The sequence below is a fragment of the Camellia sinensis genome, chromosome 6, assembly GCF_055761805.1.
Source record: "Camellia sinensis isolate YWXY chromosome 6, ASM5576180v1, whole genome shotgun sequence".
Taxonomy (NCBI): Eukaryota; Viridiplantae; Streptophyta; class Magnoliopsida; order Ericales; family Theaceae; genus Camellia; species Camellia sinensis.
Genome location: NC_138966.1, coordinates 203,732,824 through 203,750,000, shown reverse-complemented (window position 1 = coordinate 203,750,000; position 17,177 = coordinate 203,732,824). Strand labels below are relative to the sequence as shown.

The 17,177-nt window shown below is 39.9% G+C and overlaps 1 protein-coding gene across 1 annotated transcript in view; it reads left to right on the top strand.

The window, feature by feature from the left end:
* LOC145792209 (uncharacterized) overlaps positions 1–17,177 on the top strand; it is a 32,381-nt gene that overhangs the window by 10,795 nt on the left and 4,409 nt on the right. The window contains exon 7 of the mRNA XM_082872977.1: positions 3–209. Within this exon, the coding sequence (XP_082729103.1) occupies positions 3–209 (207 nt within the window). The remainder of the gene's footprint in view (positions 1–2; positions 210–17,177) is intronic.

Sequence of the window (17,177 nt, the reverse complement as noted above, 5' to 3'; positions counted from 1 at the left end):
AGGGTTTATCCATTATTGATGATGGAAATAGTCACAATTTCTTCTGTGCTTTGCGCCTGATTGTTGATAGTCAAGAAATAAATCAGCAAAAGCTTTTTCCTCAGAGTGCAAGGACCAAATGTGTTAAGCCATTAACTTGCAAAGCCGATCATCTGGATGAAGGCACCGCCAAATTGAATGAACTTTTTATATTTGAAGTTCCTCAGAAGGTACTACTAATATTACTTTCACATCCAGTCTTTTTATAAATGCTTATCTTCTTTTAATTGAAATTGGAGGCATTATTTGTAATTTTTAGATAAACAATCAGAGAACCAAAAAAAAAAAAAAACAACGCCCAATTAATACACATTAATGTGTGTTTGGGAGGGAAAAAATTAGATACGCACCTAACCTTTGACATAATGCACAAAGTGGTTGTCTCGACACTTGAACCGATAACCTCAAGGTTATTTTGCCAAGATTTTACCATTAAACCAATGGTCAGAGCTGCATATTAATTGCTAAACTGTAATCATTATGATGTACTGAGTAAGTTGAAAGATGTATAGTAGTTTCTTGGGGAAATTACGGAAAAAAAAAAAAACCCCAAGGTTTGACCCTTGTTACAAATTAAAACCCTACATTTTAAATTTTTTCAATTTAAACCTAGTCTTCTAAATTGATACCAAGAAGTTGGGTAGTGGCCACCGGTGGTGGTGAAGGAACATTAGCATATAATGTATGTAAATGTTTATATTGTGTAATGCATAATTATGGTGAATAAAATTACAAATTTATTCTTTTCCATTTGTGTCTTCAAACGGACATAAACTATAGTTTAAATTGGTATTAATTTAGAAGGTTAGGGTTTAAATTGAAGAAATTGAAAATGCAGGGTTTAATTTGTAACAAGGGTCAAACCCTGTCTATTTATTTTATTTTAACTTTCCCTAGTTTCTTTGAATTCAAATTAGCAATGCCTTCATTTTCAATTATTTATCCACTCACAATACCAAACCAAACCAAACAAAATCAAACCAAAACAAGGCTTAAGTCCCAACAAATGGGGTCGGCTATATGAATCCTTCTTCTCCACGCGGTCCTATCAAAGGCCATTTCGTTAGTCAAATTAAGTAGATCCATATCTCTATTTACAATGCTAACCAACGTTAATCTAGGCCTACCCCGTCCCCTAACACTTCCATTTACCGTTACAGTATCGCATCTCTTCACTACTGTCTCTATTGGTCTCAGTTGAATATGACCAAACCATCTCAATCGATTCTCTCTCAACTTATCTTCTATCGGTGCTACTCCTACCCATTCCCGAATGCACTCATTCTTAATTTTGTCTTGTTTAGTCTTGCCACACATCCACCTTAGCATTCTCATCTCAACCACACTCATCTTATCTACATGTTGTTTCTTGGTTGCCCAACACTCCGTCCCATACAACATCGCTGGTCTCATAGCCGTTCTATAGAACTTACCTTTAAGTCTAGCGGATATTCATTTATCGCACAGTACCCCAAATGCACTTCTCCATTACACCATCCCACCTTAATCTTATGGGCTACATCTGCATCAATCTCCCCCGCTGTTGTGATAATCGACCTTAAATAATGAAAATGTTCACTCTTAGGCAGTTTTTGGTTCTCACTTAGAAAATATGAAGAAGAAGAACTCCGAAAATATGAGGAAGAAGGAATATATTTCTGTTATATTCAAAACTTCTTATCTTACAAGACCAAATGACACTCCTTATATAGGAGCTATTACAAACATCATCATAACCCATTATATGCCACTTACATATTATATATTACCACTATCTACCACTATCATATTATATACATGCCACTATCTACCACCAACACCACTATCATATTCTATACATGCCACTATCTACAACCAACACCACTATCATATTCTATACATACCACTATCTACCACCAACACCACTATCATATTCTATACATGCCACTATCTACCACCAACACCACTATCATATTATATGCATGAACACAATTTCCAGCACTCCCCCTCAAGCTGGTTTGAAGATATCTTCCATAGCCAGCTTGCTAGTCAGCTTATCAAATTGCTTCTTGTGTAGTCCCTTCGTTAGCACATCAGCTAATTGTTCACCTGTTGGAAGGTACGTCATACAGATTATGCCAGCATTGATTTTCTCCTTGATGAAATGTTTATCCACTTCTATATGTTTTGTGCGATCATGTAGAACTGGATTATGAGCTATAGATATAGCTGCTTTGTTGTCACAATAGACCTTCATAGGTGTCGGGTGAGAAAGCTTTAATTCTTCAAGAATTCTTTTAATCCACATTACTTCACAGATTCCATGGGCAACAGCTCTGAACTCTGCTTCTGCACTACTTCTAGCTACCACATTCTGTTTTTTACTCCGCCATGTAACTAGGTTCCCACCTACAAAGGAGCAGTATCCGGATGTTGATCTCCTGTCTGTAACACTTCCTGCCCAGTCTGCATCTGTGTATACTTCAACTTGAAGATGTCCATGTTTCTTGAATAGTAAGCCTCTCCCTGGAGTTCCTTTCAAATATCTTAAGATCTTATAAACGGCCTCAAAGTGCTCTGCCCCTGGTGAGTGCATGAACTGACTTACCATGCTGACTGCAAAGGCAATATCAGGCCGCGTATGAGACAAGTAAATCAATTTCCCTACAAGTCGCTGATATTGTTCTCTCTCTTTGACTTCTTCAGCCTTAGCAGCTTGTAACTTCAAGTTAGGCTCGATCGGAGTCTCCGCCATCTTACAACCAAGCATACCTGTTTCTCCAAGGAGATCAAGAACATATTTTCTCTGATTAACGAATATACCTTCCTTGGATCTTGCAAATTCCATTCCGAGGAAATACTTGAGGGCTCCCAGATCCTTAATGTGAAATTCTTTTGCGAGTTTCTCTTTGAGGGCTGCTAACTCTGCTTCATCATTACCAGTTAAAATGATGTCATCAACATAAACAATCAAAATTGCAATTTTACTGTTTTTTGAATGTTTATAAAATATTGTGTGATCTGCTTGACTCTGCGAGAAGCCACAACTGATAACTGCCTTCCCAAAGCGTTCAAACCACGCTCTTGGTGATTGTTTGAGTCCGTATAATGACTTGTTCAATCTGCATACTCTGTCACTTCCAAGTCTCTGCTCAAATCCCGGCGGTAGGCTCATGAACACCTCCTCTTCAAGATCACCATTGAGAAATGCATTTTTAATGTCAAGTTGATGTAGAGACCAATCTGAATTTACTACAAGAGATAACAGTACTCTGATGGAATTTATTTTAGCAACAGGAACAAACGTCTCCTGATAGTCGATCCCATAAGTTTGAGTGAAGCCTTTAGCTACCAGTCTCGCCTTGTATCTCTCAACGCTTCCATCTGCGTTACATTTTATCGTAAACACCCATTTACACCCAACTGTTTTCTTGTCTTTGGGTAGATCAACTATCTCCCAAGTACCACTTCTCCTTAAAGCATTCATCTCCTCCATGACTGCTAATTTCCAATTCGGATCATCCAATGCTTCCTGTATATTCCTTGGAACAAACAAGTGTGAAATCCTAGATGTGAAAGCTCTATGGTTTTTAGACAGTCTTTGATAGGAGAGGTAATTTGCAATAGGATGTTTAATGCAATTTCGGACACCTTTCCTAATTGCTATAGGTACATCAAGGTCGGAAATAGAAGGAATAGGATTACCTAAAATTTCGATGCCAGAACTCGGGTGGACATTCGGGTCATTAGGATGGACGTTCGGGTCATTATTCCTCAGATGAAATCGCTTCCTAGTATAAACCTGAAGCTCAGGATTTAGATCATTTTGTAGTACTTCTCCCCCTAAACAAGAATCTTCTTGACTAGGCACCATAAAACTTGGTTCTCCTAAGTGATCATTATCAGACAGATGTGGTTTTTGTGTAGGATAAATGACATTGGGGAGCGGGATAGAAATATCCCAAAAACGGTCTTCTACTCCACTTGTCTCCCCCTGAAGAGAAGTGTTGGGGAAATAGGATTTTGTTTCCACAAATGACACATCCATACTCACATGAAATTTCTTGTTTTGAGGATCGAAGCACTTATACCCCTTTTTGTTTGAGGAATAACCCAAAAAAACACATTTTATAGCACGGGGGTCAAGTTTTGAACGAAATTGACTGGGAACATGAACATAGGCAGTACATCCAAAAACTTTGGCGGGTAAATCAGAAAACAACCTCGTGTCAGGAAAAAAAGTTTTGAGACAATCAAAAGGTGTTTTGTATGTTAACACCTTTGTAGGCATCCTGTTTATCAAATAAGAGGCTGTTAAAATTGCTTCACCCCATAAATATTTAGGAACATGCATGTAAAACATTATAGCACGTGCTACTTCAAGTAGATGTTTATTTTTTCGTTCTGCAATGCCATTTTGTTGAGGGGTATCCCGACATGTAGATTGATGAAAAATCCCCTTTTTTTCCAAAAACTCACCCAACTGCTCATTGAAATATTCTGTTCCATTATCAGAATGTAAAATACCAATTTTGGTTTGAAATTGGTTTTCAATCATATTGTAAAAATTTGTGAATAAATTTTTCACGTCAGATTTTTTATTCATCAAATAAATCCAACATAAGCGGGTATGGTCATCAATAAATGTAACAAACCATCTTTTACCAGAAAGAGTAGTGATTTTAGAAGGGCCCCAAACATCACTATGAATCAAATAAAAAGGTTTTGAAGCCTGGTAAGGTTTTGGCAAATAAGTAGAGCGATGAAATTTTGCAAAAATGCAACTTTCACAATGAAAAGAAGAACAATCAATCCCTTTAAATAATTCTGGAAATAAATGTTTCAGATAAAGAAAACTAGGATGTCCTAGCCTATAGTGCCATAGCATTATTTTTTCTCGAACAGAGATTGAACTGGTACTATTAAAGCTCTGAGCTTTTTTATTACTAACAGGTACTTCATCAAAGTAGTAAAGACCTTCAAGCATCCTAGCACGCCCAATCATCATCCCCGAGTTCTGGTCCTGAAATTCACAATGGGATTCAAAAAATGTAACACGACAATTAGAATCCTTAGATAGTTTACTGACAGACAAAAGGTTACAGGCTAAGTTGGGGACGTGAAGAACAGCATTGAGATTAATTTTCTCAGTTAGTTTAATAAATCCTTTTCCTGCAATAGGTGAAAAACTACCATCGGCTATTCTAATTTTGTCATGACCAGAACAAGGGAAATAGGTACTAAATAAATGGGAAAAACTAGTCATGTGATCGGAGGCACCGGAATCTATGATCCACGGAGAGAAGTTTAGGCAAGAGAAGGCTTTAGGATTTCTACCTGTTTGTGCCAACAAAACACTAGGAGTACCGGTTGAGGAGTTGGATTTTATCAGCTTTAAGAGTTGATCAATCTGCTCTTTGTTGAAGGGACCTGAATCGGCTTCATTAGCGGTAGGAAAGCCACGATTCTTCTCTCCTTGTTTGCTGCTTTTCCAGTTGACAGGTTTGCCATGAATCTTCCAACACGTTTCGCGTGTATGGCGAGGCTTGTTGCAAAAATCACACCAGACCCGTGGCTTATCATCAAACTTGCGCTGGTAATTTACAGCCTTGTTGGCCGCAGCATCGCTAATTAAAGCAGAAATTTCAATTGATTCACCATTACCTTTTTTCTTAAGCATGACGCTCCTTCGGCTCTCTTCCCTTCTGACTTCGGCAAATACTTCGCCAATGGATGGGAGAGGAGGTCTGCCAATAATTCTTCCTCGCACTTCATCGAATTCAATGTTGAGGCCGGCAAGAAACTTGTAAATACGGCTGTCTTCCACAGTTTTCTTGTGGTGGTTACAGTCGTCAACCGATTTCCATTCGTATGTGTTGAAGATGTCAAGATCCTGCCACAACCTTTTCAACGAATTGAAATATTTGGTGACGGAATCATCTCCTTGACGAATCTCTCCCAACTTCAAAGTTAATTCGAAAACTTGAGATTGATTTCCTAGGTCAGAATACATCTGACTAACATTATCCCACAATTCTTGTGCAGTAGTATAGCACATGTAATTAGAGCTTATATCCTCCTCCATGGAATTGACCAACCATGTCATAACCATGGAGTTTTCAGCGTCCCAATTGTCGAACAGCGGATCATTAACAGCAGGAGCCTTCTTGTCACCAGTGATGTAACCGATCTTTCCTTGCCCACGGATATACATCCGGACAGATTGTGACCAGCGGAGAAAATTATCACCATTTAGGCGGATGGTGGTGATTTGGACAGAGTGAGAGTTGGACGTTTTCACCGGAATGGCAGCGGCAGGGGTTGAAGTGGTTCCGGACGTGACTTCCGACATGGCTATGACGGTTTTAGGGCTGCTGTGTTTTTTGTTGCTCTGATACCAACTTAGAAAATATGAAGAAGAAGAACTCCGAAAATATGAGGAAGAAGGAATATATTTCTGTTATATTCAAAACTTCTTATCTTACAAGACCAAATGACACTCCTTATATAGGAGATATTACAAACATCATCATAACCCATTATATGCCACTTACATATTATATATTACCACTATCTACCACTATCATATTATATACATGCCACTATCTACCACCAACACCACTATCATATTCTATACATGCCACTATCTACAACCAACACCACTATCATATTCTATACATACCACTATCTACCACCAACACCACTATCATATTCTATACATGCCACTATCTACCACCAACACCACTATCATATTATATGCATGAACACAATTTCCAGCATTCTCAATCTTCACTTCTCCTCTACTTTCATTGTTACTGTTACTAATACTAAATTTACATTCCATTTACTCTGTCTTAGTTCTGCTTATCCGGAATCCTTTAGATTCAAGAGCTTTTCTCCAAATCTCTAACTTTGTATTAACTCTTTCTCTAGTCTCATCCACTAGCACTATATCGTCTGCAAAAAGCATACACCATGGCACGTCATCCTGCATATTTCTCGTCAACTCATCCATAACTAAAGTAAAAATATAAGGACTTAAGGTAGATCCTTAGTGTAACCTTACAGTGATAGAAAATTCATTTGTCTCTCCAGCAGGCGATCTAATAGTGGTTGCCACCCCTTCATACTTGTCCCTAATCACATCAATGTAACCTTTTGTCACCCATTTTTTCACTAACACCCATGATATTATATCTCGGGGCACTCTATCATATGCTTTCTCAAGGTCAATAAACACCATATGACTGTCTCTTTTCTTTTCTCTATATCTTTTTATTACTCTCCTCAAAACATAGATCACTTCCATTGTTGACTTGCCAGGCATAAACCTAAATTGATTCTCTGACACCTCTGTTATATCTTGCAATCGGCGTTCTATCACCCTCTCCCATACTTTCATTATATGACACATTAGCTTGATTCTTTTATAGTTGTTGCAATTCTGAACATCTCATTTTTCTTATAGATTGGCACTAAAATATGTTAGAATAAGAAATTGGTATAATAGGAAATATTAGAATAGTAAATAATTGATTGTATTCTTATTTTCCTTTTTTGATTACTTAGACTATTCCTGTAATTGCTTAATTATCAATATAAAAGGGAATGAGATCTAACTCATTCCCTAACTCTTTCTCTTCTCTAAACCTACATGGTATCAGAGCCTCAATAGGAGGCACTTAACACTGTAGGACTGCCCAGGCCACTCGAAGGCAGCCCTTGGCCATTCGGCCTTCACCCACCTAAGCTAACGGACAGTCGACTCTCTCCAGGGCAGCCGAAGTAGCCTCTGCCCTCCTCTAGGCCTGTCGGCAGCCTTAGCTCATCCATATAGGTCTGTCGACACTCCTGGAGTCCTCGTAGACCTCGTCTGGTTCACCTCTGCTTCTGTCGGCATTCCTAGAGGCTCAATTGCACTCGTTTGCTCCACTCTTGCTTCCGTCGCACTCCTCTGGTCATCTTGGTTCACTGGCATGTTGATTGGGGCCTAATACATGGCCTGACCTTGTCGTCTTCTCTAGTTCTTTCTTAATACATAAAAAAAAAGGAAAAAAAATGCAGTAAAAAAAAAAAAATTAGAGAAAACTTTATGAGTTAGTCTTCTATGTTTGCATCGTGGTAGTTGGGTCTTTTCTTCCACTGTAATCTTCTGGGTTTGTGATTGGCATTGTGCTTGAGAGTTAAAAAGGAGAGTATCCATGGCAGATTCCCTTAGTGAATCCACTACTTCTCAGCCACCTAAGAGCGAGGGTTCCATTATGCCTTCTACTATGACTGATAATCTCAACTTTGGCCTTAAAATCACTACTTCTCCATTCAATGGTCAAAATGATCTAGCATGGTCACAGAGTCTGACTATTTTCTTGAGAGCAGAGGGAATGTAGGGTATGTTGATGGTAGGATCCAGGCACCCACCACCGCGGACCCAATTTGTGATCAGTGGGAGATTACCAACTCCCTTATTATGGGTTGGTTGATACATTCTATGGTCCCGAAGATTGGAGAGGGCTATCTCTCTATGGACACTGCCCAGGATATTTGGGAGGCCGTGACTACCACTTACTCCCGGAAAGGGAACTTCTCCCAGGCTTTTGAGTTACGTCGCTCCATTGAAAGGTCGATCCAAGGTGAGATGACTATCCCTCAGTATTTTTCCTTCCTTAGCAATGGGTGGAAGCGACTTGATCACCTTCAGGATTACAAACCAGTCTGTCCTACTGATTCTGTTGGTTACCTGAAGTTTGTGGCGCAAGAATGGGTTTTCAAGTTCCTAGAAGGCCTAAATGTGGAGTATGATCCAGTACGGAGCAGAGTACTTGGCATGTATGTGCTTCCTTCTCTCCAAAACCTTTGCTTTTGTGCAAAATGAGGAGAGTCACCGCTCTGCAATGCTTACTTCTGCCACTACTGATCACTTGGCTTTGGTCTCTTCACCCCCTCGTGATGGAGACCGTGTGACTCGTGGTTCTCGTCCTTCCTTTGAGAAGGATAATCTTTTCTGTGACTACTGCTGTTGACCTCGCCACACACGAGAGACTTGTTGGAAGTTGCATGGGACTCCTTTCGGTGGTACTCGAGGGGGTAGGTCTAGTCAGTCTAGAGGCCAAGGGTCCAATGCTTGGGCCTATCTTTCCGACACGGTTGAGCCACCATCTTCATCTTCGGTTATCTCTCTTGCTGCTGATGTTTCAGGGTTATCTACCTTGGATTTTGAGATTGCTCTTCGCCACTTGCTAGATTGTCGAGCCTCCACTTCTGCTCCAGGTGCACCTCTTCTTCCTTTGCCAATTCAGGTAACTTAGCTTCCTCCCCATGTGCATTGCTATCTCAAACGACTGTACCATGCATTATTGATTCTTGTGCTTCCGACCATATGTTTGGCTCTTTTAATTTATTTTTAGAGTATACACCCTCCTCAGGTCAAGAAAAAGTACGTATTGCTGATGGTACTATTCCGTCTATGTCAGGAAAGGTTTAATTTATGCCACCTCTTCCCTTTATGTCTTCTGTCCTCCATGTTCTCAATTTTAGTGTTAATCTTTTATCTTTGGGTCGTATTACCTGTGACTTAAATTATAGTGTGATGTTTTTTCCTAATCATTGTCTTTTTTAGGACCTTGTCACGACGAAGACAATTGGCAATGGTAGAGAGGAACATTGTCTGCACATTCTGGATCAGACAAACAAGTTTTATCATCATCACATTACACTCATCATTTCTCCCACATTTCTTTTAATATTTCCCATCATTTCTTTTAAACTTTTCTTCTGCCAACCTGTTCCCCATTGATTTTATAATTTCATTTATTTTATCACATATCTATTTAAAAAAAAAAAAAAAAAAAAAAAAAAAAAAAAAAACACAAATCATAAACCAAAAACACACCGCACATCGTTTTATTCATGACAGGGAATTAACCCCCATCACATTTCTACACCAAAAAAAAAAAAAAAAAAAAAAAACAAACAACAACAACAGCTTTGTTTCCTTTTCTGCAACGGCCACACATCGACCTCACTTCTTCTCTACTCTGCCGCCGGTCTTTTCTTTTTGCCTCCGTCCTGGGCGGCCCTTGACGGTGCTGCCTCCGTGTTTCCCACTCCACTGGGCATGATCACTCCTCCCTGCTCCTCCACTACAGAATATGGCGGACCTCCAAAACGGAACATCACGGTGGCCTTCCGCTTCAGCTCCTTATTTTCCGCCTTTAGCACACTTATCTCTGCTCGCGCATCCTTATACATGCATTGGAGCAGAGCCAGCTGGGAGTTTAACTGCTGCACCTCATTTGCCCTACTCTGCAGCCGGTTCGACAAGTTTGTAACCGCAGTCATGGTTTCCACACATGACTTCAATGTATACTGATTGGCTTCCACATCCGACTGCACTGCCATTCTTTGCTCCACAGACCGCATCGGAAAGTTCAACGGAGCAAACTCCGGGGCGCTTGGTTGAGGTTCCAGTGCCACCGCACCAGTTCTCTCTCTTGTTGACTCGTTGAGGTCGGGAAAGAGAGTGAGCAGCCTACAGGAAGACGAAGCCATTTTCTGGGCAACAGAGTGTTACAGCGTATTACAGAGTTTCTCTCTCAGCAAAGGAAGAGTTTTTTTTTCTAGAGGTTTCTCTCAGTTTTTTTGTCTCAGCTTCTGCCTCAGCCTCAGCCTTCGTCTTGATTAAATAGTCGAGGCAGACACGCGCATCATGCGCTGCTCGACGCTCGACGACAAAATGGGCACGCCTTTTTATGGATTGGGCACGCCTTTTGATGGCATGCCTTTTTATGGATTGGGCACGCCTTTTGATGGTGCGACTTTTTAAGGGTCCGACAAGACTCTGTAAACTGTCCCGACATTGATTCCGGTTAGTTTCTACAAGGGTCCAGCAAGACTCTGTAAACTGTCACAACAACTGTCACCACATTGTCTGCTACAACGGTCCGACATGATCCCATAAACTGTCTTCTACACCGTTATGACACCACCATACAGTGTCCTCTACAACGTTATGACACCCCCATACAGTGTCCTCTACAACGTTATGACACCACCATACAGTGTCCTCTACAACGTTATGACACCACCATCCAGTGTCTTCACCAATGGTCTGACACGACCATACAGTGTCTCCTATCCTCTTTTATTTTTATGTATTTTCTTGTTTTGTTACTCTCTCCAAACTCAAGTTGATTAGTTTCTATCCTCCTTGAGTTTGCGGGGGGCTGTTAAAACCTATCACCTACTTCACCCACTTAAACCTACTCCACTAAACCTAACCCACTACACCACTACCACCTCCACTTCACCTACTCCTTACCTAGTACACACTCACCCTCTTCTATATATAGGAATCATAAATCATTGTAATAAATATAACATTACATCAATCAATAATACATCTATTTCTTATAGCCCATTTATCTATTCAGTTACCATCCACCACAGAAGACATTTGGTTGTGGCATCGTCGCTTAGGACATCCCTCTTTTATATTACTTAAGCATTTATTTCCTTCTGTCTTTGAGAAAAATAATGTGTTTGATTTTCAATGTGAGTCTTGTCAACCTAGAAAACAACACAGAACCTCTTTTGCTCCTTCTATTAATAAAAGTTTAGTTCCCTTTTCTTTGATTCATTTTGATATTTGGGATCCATCCCGTTTTGTGTCTTTAACCGGTCTTAAATGGTTTGTTACCTTCATATATGATTGTTCTAGGGCTACTTGGGTCTATTTGATGAAAGAGAAAAGTGAGGTTTTTTTTTGTGTTTCAAAACTTTCATAAAATGGTATGTACTTAGTTTAGGGGGGTTGTCAAAATTCTTTGTTCTGATAATGAGGGGGAATATATTAACTCTAGGCTTGCCACTTACTTCGCCACACATGGCATTATTCATTAGGCTCCTGCACTAATACCCCTCAACAAAATGGTGTTGTATAACGCAAAAATCACCGTCTCCTTAATGTCGCCCGTTGTCTATCCTTTGAGATGCGGGTTCCTCGATCCTACTGGGGGGACGTAATTCTCACTACTGCTTATTTGATTAATCGTCTTCCTACCCAAGTTCTTCAAAAACAAACACCTCTTCAAGTTTTGTTCGGGTCTACCTCTTCTAGGTTCTCTATTTCTCCAAAGACCTTTGGCTGTGTTTGTCATTCTCTTGCTCGTGGTAAATTGGATCTTAGGGCCCTTAAGTGTATTTTTCCGGGTTATTCTGCCAGCCAAAAGGGTTATAAGTGTTATCACCCTTCCACTCGCAAATGGTTTGTCTCCATGGATGTTACGTTCTTTGAGTTTCAACCCTACTTTCCGCCTTCCTTGGTATCCCAGTCATCTCTTCAAGAGGAGTCTTGGTGTGAAGAGATTCCTGTTGAAGAGATTCCTGTTACACCTGTTTATCTTCCGCCAGTGGATGAACCGATAAAGGATAATGAGTCAGCAGTTGTTGAGGATAAGGAAGTAGGCAAAGTTTATATCAGGGACAAGGACAGACAGCAAGTCACCTGGATGCAAGAGCCTACTCTCCCTCCACTACTGCCAACTTCTTCTCCGGATAAGCGTCCAGAGTTAACCTCACCTCGTAAGAGTCTAGGTAATCCAGGTAATTCAGATAATTCTAGTTCTAGTACTCCTATTCTTGATGTTTTCGATCTTGATGTTCCTATTGCTAATAGGAAGGGAGTTAGGTCATGTACTCAGCATCCTATTACTAATCATGTCTCTTATTCTAACTTGTCTTCCTCATATAAAACCTTTCTGCCTAAAGCGTCTTCTGTGAGTCTACCTACCACTTTTCAGGATGCTCTCTCTATTCTTGAATGGAAACATGCCATGACGGAAGAGATGAGAGCTCTCAGCAAGAATGGCATTTGGGAGTTAGTGGAGTTATCTAGAGGAAAAAATCAAGTTGGGTGCAAGTGGGTGTACACAGTAAAACACAAAGGGGATGGTTCCATAGAACGGTACAAAGTAAGATTGGTTACTAAGGGCTTCACTCAGACTTATGGGGTAGATTATCAGAAAATATTTGCACCGATTGCTAAGATGAGCTCTGTAAGAATCTTACTCTCTCTTGTTGCGAATTTGGATTGGCCACTTGATCAGTTTAATGTGAAGAATGCCTTCCTTCATGGAGACCTAACAGAAGAGGTTTATATGGATATTTCTCCTGGTTTTGCGGATGCTAAGTCCAAAGGTAAAGTATGTAGGCTCCAAAAGTCGCTTTACGGACTAAAGCAGTCCCTTAGGGCTTGGTTTGAAAGGTTTGCTCAAGTTATGTTGAAATATAGGTTCAAGCAGAGTCAAGCTGATCACACCTTATTTATGAAACACTCCTCATGTGGCAAGACCACAACTCTCATTGTCTATGTTGATAATATTGTTCTTACAGGGGATGACGTTGAGGAGATCCCTCGGTTGAATGAATACTTAGCCAAGGAGTTTGAAATCAAAGACTTGGGTCGTTTGAAGTATTTCTTGGGTATTGAAGTAGCTAGGAGCAAGGATGGCATCTTTATATGTCAGAAAAAGTATGTGCTTGACTTGCTAAAGGAAATTGGACTGCTTGGGGGTAGACCATATGATACACCTCTAGAACTAGGCCAGAAACTTAGTGAGGACCGAGAGGGAGAGCCAGTGGACAAGGGGAGATACCAGAGACTAGTGGGCAAGCTCATATACTTATCCCACTCACGTCCATACATTCCCATTGTCGTGAGCATGGTGAGCCAGTTTATGCATGCTCCTAGAACTTCCCACTTAGATGCAGTTATGAGAATCCTGAGATACTCGAAGTCTTCTCCTGGAAAGGGTTTCTACTTCTCAAAACATAGCCATCTTGGTGTGGAAGCATTTACTAATGCAGATTGGGTAGGATCAGTCACTGACAGACGATCAACTTCTGGATACTGCACATTTGTTAGTGACAACCTAGTCACATGGTGAAGTAAGAAACAAAATATGGTTGCTCGATCTAGTGCTGAGGCAGAATTCAGGGCTATGTCTCAGGGGGTCTGTGAGTTACTATGGATTAAACTATTGTTGGGAGACTTGGAAATTCATCAGACTGACTCCATACGACTATACTGTGACAACAAGGCCGCAATCAACATAGCTCATAATTTAGTTCAGCATGATAGAACTAAGCATGTGGAGATTGATCAACACTTCATCAAGGAAAAACTCACCAGTGGCACCATATGTATTCCATTTGTGAAGATTGAGGACCAACTAGCTAATGTTTTCACCTAGGGACTAGGGAGCAAATCCTTTCATGGCATTCTCAACAAGCTGGGCATGAGAAATATCTTCGCACTAGCTTGAGGGGGAGTGTTAGAATAGGAAATATTAGAATAGGAAATAATTGATTGTATTCTTATTTTCCTTTTTTGATTACTCAGACTATGCCTGTAATTGCTCAATTATTAATATAAAAGGGAATGAAGTCTAACTCATTTCCTAACTCTTTCTCTTCTCTAAACCTACAAAATACCCTTCCTTCACTCATCTGGCATATTCTTAGTCAACAAAATTTTGCTAAACAACCTAGTTAACCAAGCAACCCCTTTTTACCCAAATACTTCCAAGCTTCAACAGGGATATCATCTGGTCCTAAAGCCTTATTTGATTTCATCTTGTTAAGTGCAATCTCCACTTCAAAATTCTTAATTCTGCGATAGAACCTATAGTCTTGGTTTATCGTATTACTGGTTATTTCTTCCCCTATTGCCGTACCTTCATGTTCCTCATTTAATAGTTTCTCAAAATAGTTCTTCCATCTTTCCTTAATCTCTTCATCCCTCACCAATACCTTAGAATCCTCACTCTTGATGCACTTAACTTGATTAAAATCTCTTGTTTTTCTCTCTCGTATCTTAGTAAGTTACTTAGAAAATATGAGGAAGAAGAACTCCGAAAATATGAGGAAGAAGGAATATATTTCTGTTATATTCAAAACTTCTTATTTTACAAGACCAAATGACACTCCTTATATAGGAGATATTACAAACATCATTATAACCCATTATATGCCACTTACATATTATATATTACCACTATCTACCACTATCATATTATATACATGTCACTATTTACCACCAACACCACTATCATATTCTATACATGCCACTATCTACCACCAACACCACTATCATATTCTATACATGCCACTATCTACCACCAACACCACTATCATATTATATACATGCCACTATCTTATTATATGCATTAACACAAATTTCCAGCAAAGTTTGTATACCCTCTTCTCTCCCTCCTTATAATCTAGTCAGGTCATCATAATCTTGTAACTTAGCCTCTCTCACTACTTTCTCGACCTCCTTATTAGCCAATCTATGGCTCTTAAGGTTTTCCTCAATTCTATCCTTTTGTTACTTTTTAAAGCACTTTTTTTTTTGCCTTAACTATCGCTTGAACCTCTTCCCTCCACCACCAAGTTTTCTTAGAGCTGGGTCCCATTCCTTTCGACTCTTCAAGTACTTCCCTTCAGATTCTCCTTATACAATTTGCTATCGAGTTCCACATAATGTTAACATCATCTTCCAAGTCCCAAGTACTTTCCTTATCCATTCTATTATTAAATATTTCTAATTTATTCCCTTTTAGGTCCCACCATCTCGTCCTACGACGCCCACCATCCTTCCTAGCTTGGTATTGTCCTCTAAAACATAAATTTAGTACCAAAATCCTATGTTAAAAGGTCAGGCTCTCTCCAGGAATCACCTTACAATCATTGCATTTTAGGCAGTCCACTTTTCTCACTAAGAAGTAATCTATTTGACTCTTAACTGACCCACTCTTAACGGTTATCAAATGCTCCTCCCTTTTCTTATACATAGTATTGGCCACCACCAGGTTAGAAGCTAACGCAAAATCTAAGATACTTTCTCCAGCCTCATTTCTGTCACCAAAACCATATCTACCATGCACCCTTTCATAGCCTAGTTTATCTATGCTTACATGGCCATTAAAATCTCTACCTATAACCAGGTTCTCTCATATGGGTATCTGCTGTAAGATCTCATCCATTTACTCTCAAAAATCCCTTAGTCTAATCATCTAATCTTACTTGAGGGGTGTATGCACTAATAACGTTCACTATATTCCCTCCAATAACTAGTTTAACTAATATAATCCTATCCCCTTTCCTAATGACCGCCACTACATTCTCCACAAGACCCTTGTCAATTAAGATTCCTACCCGATTCCTGTGTCTTTCCTTACCACTATAATACAGTTTAAAACCGGTATCCTCAATTTCCCTAACTCTACTTCTAATCATAACATCTACTGTTAGAATTTACCTACACCTACCACCACCTACTACCACACCTACTACACCTACCACCAATTTACCCTCACCTACTCCTCACCTACTACCCAAACCCTCTCCTATATAATGAGCTACTCTGATTTGTAATATAAATCAATGTATCAGATCAATCAATATTAATCAATAATAAGATCATCAGATACATTTATTCTCTGTAGTTTTCTCTTTATACATATATTTTTACATGGTATCAGAGCAAGGTTAAGATCTTAGTATTTCCCGCTTCACCGGCGGGCGGCAACCTCGCCTTGGCCGCCCGCCGGACCTCAACGTAGTCCCCTAGAATTTTAAACACATACCAGAAAATATTCTTCCTTTGTCATTGTTCCTCCCTCTGTTCTTATGCCGTCTTCTGTATTTGACAATATGAGGTATGAACACCCCAGTTCCATTTCCAGTCCTCATAGATGAGAGCCTTGTCTTCTTTAACTATCTTGTGAAGCTCAGTGCCCAATAACAGAGAATCAACTTCCTCCAAGCTCCAAAGCATTGGAATACAGTCATTCTCCGGCAACAACTGAAGATAACCGAACCAAGGGGACTGGTGTCCCAAGCCCTTCTCGTACACGAGGGCCACCGAGAGCCCCAAATAGCCCTCGAGACCGGCTGTCTCGATCAAATTCCGAGCACCTGAGGTCTTGATTGTGAGGCACGAATGCTTTCGTGGAGCACTACCACTCGTTCTCTCTCTCTGATCTATGGTAATATCAACAAATCTCTCTTGTCTCGATGGTCATCTGCCAACTTCAAATAAAATACATAAATGCATGTGATCCACTCTATCACAAACAAATAAAATAAATAAATAAATA